We start from the raw sequence: 12,258 nt of genomic DNA, 5'->3' as shown, positions 1-12,258 counted from the left end.
TGCGTTAGCGTGCAATTGCGAAGGTAATACCGATCCGCGGGACGTTCGGGAGCTCGAGCTACTCGCTCGGAAAGTTGTCGCGCGCGTCAGCCTCCCCCAAGGAGGAATCATACGGGTCCGAGAAGGGAAGAGCGACGAAGGGGAAGGGCGGCAAAGCGGTGCCGGGGGGTGCGAGAAAGATGCGGGTTGCGAGGTGGGTAGGAGGAAGAAGGGCGAGGAGAGGAGAGTGGATTATAATTGCAAACATCGTTTGTTAGTGTCCGCCGCGTGTACATGCTCGTCCGTCTTGTCGGCGCGAAAGTTTTCGCATTTCAATCAGTGCCGCCTCCCGGTCTCTCCCTGTCCCTTCGGCTTCGTGATTTCCACGTCCATTTGCTCTTCTTCTCGCGGCCGGGCCGAAGTTCTGCCGCGCGGTCGCGGCGCGCCAGAGAGACACAGCCGCGCTCGACGTCGAGAGGTTCCCGCGGGATTCATATTCCGCGGAATACGTAATGCGAAACCGATTGCGGCGGGGAACGATCGTGCCGAAGAAAGATTTCGGATTCGACGGGCCGTGTCTATGTATTCGTATGTTTGCGAGAAAAGCAGGGGGTGGCTTGTGAGTGACGTCTATGTGTAGATGCAGACATGCTGCATGTAGATGCGCGCCGCCGAGAACAGCAAACAACTCTGAGAGAACTTAATTATGAAACATCGCTGGTGTGCCGTCCGCCGAGTCGTCCTCGTCCTCGTCGTCTTCGTCGTCATCGTCGTCGTCGTTCCCTACCCGTAAAACGACTACTTAAGACGTCGGAAGGAGACGGGAGGAGGCAGAGAGAGAGAGAGAGGGATACGGAGAGAGGACGGTTGTTCGAGGAAATATTTGCTTGCCTTCAATATTTATTCGCGATCGCGACTTTTTAAGTAGAACGGCTCCTCCATTCGCGCGATATCCGGCTTTATCTTACTTACTTTGTGCGAAATGTGTCGCGTCCGACGATACCGCAGCGATATCGACGGAGCGGTTCGAGGATTTCTCTCGAAAGTAATTTCTCCCGAAGGTAAAGCGCAAGAAAGAAAATTGCAGAGTGGAAACGTCGCGAGCGCCGAGCTCGGAGTCGATATCCTTCTCGGCGATTTCGCATTTTCGCGAAACCGAAGGAAACGAAGCGTGACTCGTGTGGTTTACAGGGAAAAAGTTTACGAGATATAAGAAATACTAAGAAATAATAATCTGGATTCTGAAATATCCAATTGATTGCTGTCTAATTAAATATCCAGCGCGAATATCGCGCTTCCTCAAAATCGCACAATCAAACAAAAATGCCTATTCTGGCCGAACGGCTCGCGAGTACGTAGGATAATTTATATCTGACGCGAAACTCACGCTGATGAAGCAAAAAATACGACTCCAAATAGACTCCAAGTTTAACTGTGTGGTACTTTGACGCGCGCCGAACATTCTTGACGTCTTTTTCTCGCTCGCAACCAGGCCTGATTGATATTAAGGATCCGCTTTCAAGGATTTCGCGCGTTCGCTCCCTTAAATAAAAGTCGAGCCCTTGTTAATCCCGTCGCATTAAGACTCACCGAAGGCTGAGGGTCCCCTCTTCTTGAACCCGGCGAGTTCTATCGGGAGATAACTTTCCCGGAGCGAACGACCAATTTAATTCGGCCGACAAGCGCCGTAAGGAGGGCGCGGCGAGGTCTCGGCCAGAAATTATTTTTCTTCATTCCGCCGAGAAATTCCCCCCCCCCCCGTAACGTAATTCGGCGCGTCCGCGAAGAAATCTCCCGCACGGTTAATGTTCCGTCGTGGACGTTAAGTTTCCGCGGGACGGACTTTTATCCGCGATGACAAACGGCGATAACACGCCCCTGATGTCCCGTTATTGCGCCGGTCGGCACGTATGATATGAGGTCGAATCTCGAGAGAGAAAGAAAGGGGGAGAGAGCAAGAGAGAGAGGGAGAGAGAATCAAAGCACTGTGCGCAAAAAGGCACTGGGAGGAACAGCGAGCACGTTGCCGCGAAGAGCTCTTATTGACACTCTGCAATTTTCAGCTTTATCATCATCGTGATTGCGTAACTGCGGATTCTGAAGCCCTTATCCAATGTTGTTCACGCATCTTTACCCTCGCAGGCATTTATCCACCGTGCGGTCGAGCAACGAGATCGAACCGAAAGCCAGTTAGAGAGAGAGAGAGAGAGAGAGAGAGAGGCAGCGATGGACGATCTTGATTCGATTTTCAGAAAGAGTCGATCCTTTCCAAAGTAAACTTTTTAATCAGTTCTTTTCTGTTCAACTTTTGTGCAAATCGAGACCGCCCATCATTAGTTAGAGCGATGTACTATAAATAAACGGCTGGGCGGAGAAACGAGGAAGGAGAATTTTTCTTTTATACGCAAATATCTTTGACGCGAAGTAACTAGATCTCGGCTGCTCTCGGAAGGAGTAGAGAAAAGAACATCGCGCGGGGAGATAATAATAAAAAGTCACGCGCGCGCGCGACAGCTGGATCTCACGCAGCGCGTAAATAGTCCTTACAACCTAACGGGGAGCTGCGCGGAAATTGGCCGCTTCATTCATCGCGGGCGTATACGAAGTTCGCCGGAAATTGCCCGTTGCCGTCGTCGGAGATCTAAGAGCGAGCTGGAGAATTATTAATTTTCAATGCGACCTTCTCGCTGGAGCCGTCTCTTTCGCGTCCGACTCTTTGTTCAGCCGACCGTAACAATTGCTCGAAGGAGTTGACTACTTTCATATTTAAAGCGCTCGCGCGATGCGCCGCACCGATGCAAAAGTCTCGCGTCAATAGGGAGATTTTATATTACGTGTCGCGTCCTGGCGAAATCACGGCGGAAGCTCTCTTTGTTCGCAGGTGACGTGGCTGCAGCACAACAAAGACTCCTTTCGGCTGCTGACGGTCGGCAGGATACCGTACAGCGTCGACCAAAGGATCAGTCTCAATTTTCGGTAAGTCGCGATAAATCTCCATCGGCCGCGTCCGCGCATCGACTTTGCGAACGAGGCTAATCGTCGCCTCGTCGTCGTACACTCGCCGACGTTGATCGATTTGACATTTACCGGAGAACAAACATTCGGAATTTTCAATCACGCGAGCATCGTATCCGGATTACCTATTTATCCGTGCGTCGCGAATGTCGTCCGAGGAGGCCGGCAATGTTTTAAATATTATTCAGGCACAGCAGCCTGTTTTGTAGCGTCAGAAAATGTCAAATACGTGTAGATTAAAAAATATAAATACATATACAAGTATAACTAAATAAAATTACGCAAAAGAATCGAAGAAGATGTCCGCTAGGGTTCATTTGAGAGATATTCCCCCGTAGGTAGCCTTGTATGGCTTTTATCTAATTCTGTAAAACAAACTTGATTTGTTCGTACGGGCATAGAACAAAAAGAAATGTCACGTGTTGTCACAGCGACGCTGGTCTCTCACGAGAAATCGGCATCGCCGATAGTAGACTTGTTCAGATCATTGTTATTCTCTCGAATAATCATGACGCGCGAACATTTTCAGACACGCCGAGTGTGAGTGCAAATTTCTAGTGCGACTCTAAATCTAATAAAAGTGTGGAGAGATCAAGGCCGACGAGCGTGCGCTTTTCATGAGAGCATCGGGCGGCGCACGATCGCGACGACGACGACGACGACGACGACGACGACGACAAGCGAAATTCAGAGCAGCGAAATTGCCCGGACGGCGTATTATCATAATTCGTCATCATCCGCGGCGGCGAGCTGCATAATCTCGTCGTCAGCGACGTTGAATTACCGTCGCGGTCGATTTTTACGCGTACAAGTTTTACGTGGTAGAATCAGCGCGAGACGCCGCCGTGCGCGCCAACGAGGACGACGGGCTGCTTCTTTCAGCAGCCGGGGATTAAATCAGCCGTTTCGCGCGTCGTTTTACGTCGTGGGAATCCCGAATCGACGCCTCGTCCGTCGCCATTGGGCGACGACGTTACCTACCTACCTACCTACCACCCGGTGAAGCGTGGGCTGTATTATCGGGAAGCGTTACTAGCACGAAATAAAATCCAATTTTCCGTCGATTTTCCGTCCATTCACTTCGCGGCTGCTTTATTGCAAATTCGCGCGTCCGCCTGCCGTCGGCAGGGGCAGGCTCTCTTTCCTCTCGTCCTTGGCGATCTCGCTTCCTGGTCTGGCCGCAAAGCCCGACGCTATTGTCCACCGCTGACACCTTTCTCGCGTGTGATGCCGCAGGTACCCGAGCAACTGGAGGCTGCAGATTCTGTACGCGAGCCCGCGCGACTCCGGCTTGTACAAATGCCAGGTCGCCACGCATCCGCCGCTGGTGAAAAAAATCAACGTCGTCGTCACGGGTAAGCGAGACGTTCCTCCATCTGTGAATTTTCACCTCGTGCTCGCGCGCCACAATCCTGCCCCGGCAGTTTTTGGCACCTCCCCAAGTAGGAATACTGCGAGACGCGGATTAATTAATCCGGCATTGTTCGCCGAAGCAACGAAGATCGACGTAGAAATACAACAAGTTCACAAGTTTAAAGCACTTTTGTCTCGCTTACAATCGCACGCGACCGTCCGGTTTCGATTTCGACGACTTTACTTTTTCCCCGCACATTTACTCGTTGTTCTCTACATATCTATGTTTTCATTCGGATTTTCATGTTTTGCTCGAATGTTTGTTTTTTGCATATTTCAGTTGTATGCCACGGTCGCGCGACGACTGGCAAATCCGTTTGAAAAAACAAAGACCATTGGGTCGCGGATCAGGAATCGAAGTTAACTGCGTTTTCGAGATGGCTCAAAGCAATAATTCGCGTTTCGAATAGAGAAAATATTGTCTCGAATATTCCGCTTCCCGCAATCTGATTTCCTGACTCCCTTCCCGCAAAAATTGCTCTCGCTTCCATTTCGTCGCGTTCGTACAACACGCCTGGTGTCAGAGTGCAACTAGCGATAAAAAACAAACAACCGCATCAGAACGCGTCGAGCCGTCTCTCGATTCGCTACGCAACGTCGCACAGTGCACAGCAAGCCTGATCTTTCAAATACGGCTTACAAATACGGTTCGCCCACGCTTAAGAACAGCTTCCACGACCAACCGGCTCGTTCACGAAAGAGCAAGTACAGTACAGAGCTTCTACGCGCGAACTCTTGCACTCGGTAGCGTTAGTCGCTACCTGTTGGAATACCAGCATGAAATATCCATCGCTTCACCTACGGTGTGTAGTGGGAGAGCTCAGGCTTGTACAATCTTAATTAATCCGGGTCGCGTTCGCGGAGCGCATAAAGCGTTTCGCGCCGGCGGACCGAAAAGTCCCGGCCGAAAAACAGAGTGGTCCGTAATGCGGAATCCTTTCCTCCACCATTCCCTTTCGCGGTCTCCTCGCGGGAGATCCCATTCGGGAAACGGAGCCAGGCTTTCTCTCTCTCTCTCTCTCTCTCTCCCTCTCTCCCTTCCGGTCGCGGCGAAACGGAGAACGTCCGGGCGAACCGTGCGTTAACCAAGAAAAGAACGACCGGGCTGAACTCGCGCGAGAACAGGGGCTGAGAGAGGAGCGGGACTGGAAGCAGGAAGGCAGAGAGGCGAAGAGGAGGAGAACGAGAAGCGAAAGCTGCTGGGTACATGGGCGAAACGAAGCCGGTATCGCAGCGCTCGTCGTTACCCCCAATCCCCTTACGTCGCCGATTCGGTGCAATGGAAACCCGCATTTCCCGGGTAAAGCGCCTCATGGCCGGTAATCTGATCCGATCCTGGGAGAACCGGCGAGCGGAGGCGAACAAAAGCCAGCCCCTCGGCGCGGCGTCCCGTCGATCGAAGTAGAGCAGGAACAAACCCCCGGATAGAGTGGCGTCCTTGCGAGCACCTTCCCGCCCCACCTGCCACTGTCCCCGAAGTCAGCATCGACGCGCGATCGTAAAAGGACCGATGTTTCGTCGTCACCGTCGATCTGTGTGTGTGTGTGTGTGTGTGTGTGTCGTCGAGACCGCGGTGGCCGCGCGCGCGCTCATCGACGTAGACGACGAGGACAAAATGACGCGCGGCAACGAGCGCGCGCTGGGGTGTTCTCTGCCGGAATAACAATGTGCGAAGGAAGGAAGACGACGCGGAAACTCTCGTGACAATCGGCGGATCAGGCCGAGTCGCGCGCTGACGGACGGATTGTGTTTAGCTCAATGGGAAGTCCTCCCTCGCGTCCCGTCGCGTCTCGTCAAGGCTACTCGCGTTTCCGCGTCAATTTCAGTGCCTCCAAGTCGTCGTGAAAGTAATGGACGATTCTCGTCTATAAAGTAGAGAAACGAAACGGCGCCGGAGGTTCTCTCTGCTGGTGAGACCTCCGGAGTCGAGCCACCGTGTTGCCTTCGTTCACGATTCTTACGGTTTTAGTCCGCAAGTAGATTGCTCGTGCGGTTCGATACGGTACGCGTTTCGCCTCGCCTCAGACGCGCGGGTAGAGGGGGTGAAACGTGAGAGACGAGGTGATGCAAGTGAAAAAAAGACGGGAGTGATTCTCTTCCCGTAATAAGTAAAATGTGCGCAAACCAATTGCTCCATACGACGTTTCTCCTCTTTGAAGGAAATCGATTTTTGGAGACCCGCCAGAGATGATCGATTTTCTTGTAAACGAAGGCGACGGCGCGAAAAAGTGTCATCCGTCTCCACACGGCAAGAGTACCATCTCTCTCTCTCTCTCTCTCTCTCTCTCTCTCTCTCTCTCTCTCTCTCTCTCTCTCTCTCTCTTCCGGGTGCGCCACGAATTACGCTCCGACTCGTATCGCGCGGCGTTCGCGGACGACGAAGAGCCCGAGAAATGGAAAGAGAATACCAAGATAAATTAAATGAAGGCAGGACCGGGGAGGGCGGAAGGGGAAGAGGGGACACGTGCGTGTCGCGCAATCTGGCCGCGTTACGCCAGGGTGCAACGTGCGAGGCGAGGTCGCAAAGCAATACGTACGGGCCGGAATAAACTTTCGGAAATCCGAATGCGCGCCGTGCAGCGCGCCCGTTTCATTATGTGCGCGATCCCGGCGCACACCCTCGTACGCCGCTTCCGTTTTGTGCATGGCGATGAAATTACTTTTCGCGAGAGCGCGACTCCCTTCCGCGCGCGGGTTGGGGTCCTTTTCCGCCCTTCGCTACGATACACCGAAACTCGTCGACCCGTTTTGTCCGTTCTCCTCTCCTTCGATCCTCGCGCGCGCGCGCGAGTCATCCCGGCGTAACGAACTCGACGTGGCAGAACAATTCGTGTCAGCGACAGACACGGAGCCGCGCGCGCGATTGTCGAGATATGCCGCGACTAAGCCGCGAATTACGTTACTGGGATGTAAATGTAAAGTATTTGCTCGCGACTTGAATAATAACTCGGGGAAAGTGTATGTACGAGTTCTCGATTCGCCTTGCCGCACCAGGACGCTCTCGTGCGAGCTGAATGTCCGAAACGAGGAGTCTCGGCGTCTCGCTTGCTCGCCAGCATAGCGGAGATTTAATTCATTATATTCTAAAATTAAATAAAGGACTGTCGAGAAGCAGACGATCGTACGAGAGTCGCGCGTTACGGCAGATTATTCCCGACGTGCACGCGGGATTGTACCGTATTGTAGACATAGCGGGGTTAAAGCCAAATCGTATCGTTAAACATGTAACATGTCACATGTCGCTGAGAGAGCGGAGAAAAAATGTGTGCGTTTCATTTCATTTGTTTCCGTAACATGCGTTCTAACGAGAAATTATGTAGAATCAAGTCAATTAGCTAACGCACACAACGATAGAAAAACGTGACGAGCACCTTTTTATTGTGACCCAAAGAAAAATAATTTCAGAACAAGCGGAATCAACTAAATTTTAGAGGATTTTATTCTTATATACGGCCTCAAAAGGATTCCTCTAAGATTAAGAGGAAAATATTGTAAACATATTATTCTTAAAATTAGAGGGATTATATGTTATATATATATATATATATATATATATATATATATATAATGCAAATCTTATTGATTTTGATATAAATTTCTTCGTATACGCAGATTATTTAATCTTTTTTTAAGAGAATTATTATTTGTTCCTAGTGTACTTTATTTTTACTGGTTTTTACTAATTGTTAATTTGAAAAAATTATTATAATGTAGCGAAAAGTAATATGTATATAGATGTACTTCTGGCTACACTTCTACAATAAATAGGCACGAATGAAATAAAATTATCATAACAAATAAATTTTCAATCAGTTTTGTTATGGACTTTATAGCTACAAAGATGTTCATCATAACCAATTGTATGAAACATAGTTGAAAGAAAGAATATATTATTCAATATATTCTTGCAATAGATTGTAAACCAATATTTGACCAAATATGGGTAAATTATCTTCGTTATATGTTACAGCAACATATACTTTTTTTAAAAAGCGTGCCAAATATTCTGTCCTATATGGTTATCTTTTTGTTTATGTCTGGATAGGTAGAGCATGATTGAACAAAAGGAGCCGACATTCAAGCCAACCAACATATTCCTCCTTATATCATATGAGAGGAAAATTAATTGATATAAGAAAAAATCCCCTTGAAATGAGAGGAAAACAGTTAGAATAATATCTAATAAATTTTAGATAAATGGTTCTCTTCAATCACTTTATGGAAAGAGGAATCCTTTTTCTATATATAAAAGGAGGCTTCGCTAGAATATAAGACTATGGGAAAAATCACTTTACAAATAGAATACTTTTTTTCGGACAAACGAATACATACTAAGCAACATAATAAGAATAAATGGTTCAGGGAATCTGCCGTGTTTATTAGCTCGTAAACTGCAAATCGATTGTCACAGTTTTCTTAACTCATTGGTTGCCAATATATTCAACTCGTGTAAAGTAAATACGAGAAACATATTTTCAGTTCTCATTTAATAAACATTGCGATTCGTGACTTTTCGGATGAGATACAGTTTTTCCATATTTACACGGCAAAATAAATTTCGCGTTTGAATTTAAGCCAGGAGGGACACTGTGTGAGTGTTAAAATATTTATCTAAGATAACGATAAAACCTAATTGCATGCGGAATTTGTTTCCCGAGTGACTGTTGGTCAAGCTGGAGGCAGAATCGGACGGGGAAATTCTCGCAATGACATTGTCATTATTGCGAGCGACGAGAATCCGCTTTTACGCGAGTTGGAGCGCGCGATCTGTTTTTACAGAGGTGACTAAATAAGCTAGGACTGCAAGTACGAGGACCTACGACGCGATGAAATGGCTCTTATTAAGGAATACGTAAACAAAGACGGACGCACAAAGTGAAACGTCATATTTCTCCCGGGTTTACTTGTCGCGCGCAGAGAAATCAAAGGGTTGAGCAATCGGAGGACGTTCGCGAGAAAACATCGAATAAAGCTCGGTAATAAGGGAACATCAATGTCGACTGTTTACGCGGCGGTGAGTCGTTCGAGCAAACTTAAAGACTCGCTCAACTCGCTCTCGGTCGTCCCTTTATCTCGCGGACGAAAATCGATCTCTCTTCTCTCGAACATCAAACTCAGCGTTTCGTTCTTGCGCAATCTGAGAAGTTAGCGCAAATTAGCCGTTTCGGCGGCTGAATCGCATTCGTATATTTGCTTATCTGCGTTAGTGTCACGGAAGCGTTCGTTCGAAGCGAGCGATTGTTAAAATCTGCTTCGCCTTCGCGGACGAACTGTAAGTACTGTCAGTAATTTCCCCAAACGAACAGAAAGGATGTATCAGTTAATTGTAAAAGTGAGTGAGTCTATATAGAAAGTTTCGTAACGAGATAACGAAGATGTTTCTAACGAGTTACCGCTCTTACACCCTTTTCCTTTTAATCTTTGTTATTATGGAAGTTTCGCATTCATTAAATAATCTCACGGCGTAATCTCTTCGGATAGGTTTAAGAGAAGAGAAGGTATCGAACCGTGGGATATCAAAGGAGAATTTCATCTCCGCAATCGTTCGAGAATGGAGACAAAATTTCATCGAGATACCGACGCGACCGAGGAAGCCACTCGCGGATTACTCCGATGGTTTGCATTTTAATACGAATCGCATTTGAACGGTTAATTCCAAATAAGAAGACGTCGGCGAGCGAAGGTCGACCGGCAGAGAGGCGATCATCGGAGCGTGGCGCAAAAATGACAACTTTCGCCTCGTTGCACGTCATGAGAATATTCGCCTTGCCTCTCCTCTCGTGTATCACCCTCGTGTAGCGTTACGATATTTGAATAAACTCGATCCGCGAAACTGGACGTTTCCTTTCTCTATTTTTTCCACATCGAACAATTTCATCAAAAGTGACGCTTCAATTTTCCTCTTTCTCTGCAGATTTTTGTTTATAATATTCGATTGAAGGCGATTTTTCGCTCGAGCGTTGCGCGCGACGCAACTGTGCAACTTGCTCGGCGCTGAAAATATTCACGGAATTTTCAAGGTTTTCACGAGAGTCAGGCATCCGGAATTATTAATGATTGACGTAATTTTATTCTCCGAATAATTCCAAGCGAGTTTCGCGCGACGATTAATCACTGAAATTCGAAGAGAGCTACGATTTTCTCTTCTCCTTTCTTCCTCTTCTGAAATTCACGCGTCCGCGAGGGAGGATTCTTTTTCTTCGTTACGGGGAAATTTGTTACTCGAGGTTGATGCAGGCTTTGCGAGACGCTTCGCATATTGATGGATCGCGTCGATATAACCTGAAAATAAAATAATCGAAATACACGCTTGCGCGCCGAACTGCGCGCTTTATGAAATTGCATAGTTGACATAGCCTGAACGTTTTCGAAAACGAGCGATCAATCGTGCTTCCCAACTCGCTCCTGCAGGGTAGATGTATCTTGTTGAGTATCCATCGATCATCGATATGATTAATATTAAGGTCGCACCGATATTCTGTTCGGCTCCATTTGTTACGTCGTGAAAGCCGCGATGATATTTATGACACGTGTTTTCGTGTCAAGCGATTTATTAAATCGTCGATTTATTAAAAGTGATTTGTCGTCGCAAGAACGAGATAGAGATAGATAGATAGAGAGAGAGAGATAGAGATAGATAGATAGAGAGAGAGAGAGAGAGAGAGAGAAAGAGAGAGAGAGAGAGAGAGAGAGAGAGAGAGAGAGAGAGAGAGAGAGAGAGAGAGAGAGAGAGAGAGAGAGAGAGAGAGAGAGAGAGAGAGAGAGAGAGACAGGGACAGCAAGAAAGAGAGGACGTTCCGTTCCGTCGTAAAACGTCGCGTCTCCTTTTTAGAGCGCGCGTAACATTCTGAGGATGAGTTACGCAAGAGTTGTGCGACAAATATCGTTTATTTATCTCCGTAGCAGAAAAGTGGCCGCGAAAAGTTGGATCCTCCTCACATTATAAAGTTTCTCCGCCTTTACGCCTCCCTAATTGAATAAGCGGCCGTTGCGGTCAGTGCAGATAAATTTCGCAGTGTGCCCGAGATAACGGAACAATGCAACAATTTCGACGATAACGCACCGTTGAAAGACTTCATTCATTGTATAAATAATCCGCGAGTATACACTGACAAAATGCATTTCACGTCGAATTGTACGGATGAATATTCATATCTCTCATAAATACTGATTTTAATTTAATTAAAGGGTCGTTTCATATTCATGAATACCTACACATATATAGCCTACCTCCCCCCTCCCGCCGCCGTGACAAGTACTTCTGCTTTTTGATCAAATATTGAGACCATTTTCATCACACAACGTACCTCTGAAAATGATCTCGGTCTGGATTTTCGTCGATTATACGTCTGAGCGAATCTCTCCTCGAAAGGAAAAATCCGAGGGAACACAAGCGACGTGATCCGTGATCGAGCGCGTTCACTCGATTAATTATTGAAAAAATAGACATTAGCCTCTTCCGCACAATTTCTTTCAGATAGCTCTCTCTCTCTCTCTCTCTCTCTCTCTCTCTCTCTCTCTCTCTCTCGGTCCCGACGCGAAAGCTTGAACAAGTGAAAAATATGAATGATAACAGAAACCCATTAGAGAGGTGCTTAGAACGACACGTTGGTGAATGAGAAGTTACCGAGACCGTGACGAGAATTAATACGTAATAACGAGCGAAAATACGCGGAGGGTAATGAGCGATCGAAGCAAACGAGTCGGCGATGAACGAGCGCGGCGGCTGAGGCTAACGAGTTCGCGCGCGCCGACGTATGTATTAAAATAATAACGGAGATCTCGCGTGAACGTAATGTCAAAGCGCGTGTCGATATTTCATTCGGCTGCGGGCGCAGCAATCGGCCGTGC

The 12,258-nt window shown here is 47.8% G+C and overlaps 1 protein-coding gene across 1 annotated transcript in view; it reads left to right on the top strand.

Moving 5' to 3' along the window:
• Positions 1–12,258, top strand: part of LOC105186939 (uncharacterized) — a 297,091-nt gene that overhangs the window by 237,504 nt on the left and 47,329 nt on the right. The window contains exons 6-7 of the mRNA XM_025307433.1: positions 2,861–2,955; positions 4,231–4,349. Coding sequence (XP_025163218.1) covers positions 2,861–2,955; positions 4,231–4,349 — 214 coding nt within the window. The remainder of the gene's footprint in view (positions 1–2,860; positions 2,956–4,230; positions 4,350–12,258) is intronic.

This window comes from Harpegnathos saltator, unplaced genomic scaffold (assembly GCF_003227715.2).
Source record: "Harpegnathos saltator strain DR-91 unplaced genomic scaffold, Hsal_v8.6 scaffold86, whole genome shotgun sequence".
NCBI classification, from domain to species: Eukaryota; Metazoa; Arthropoda; class Insecta; order Hymenoptera; family Formicidae; genus Harpegnathos; species Harpegnathos saltator.
The sequence above is the reverse complement of the archived record's forward strand: the minus strand, read 5'-3'. Positions and strand labels throughout refer to the sequence as shown.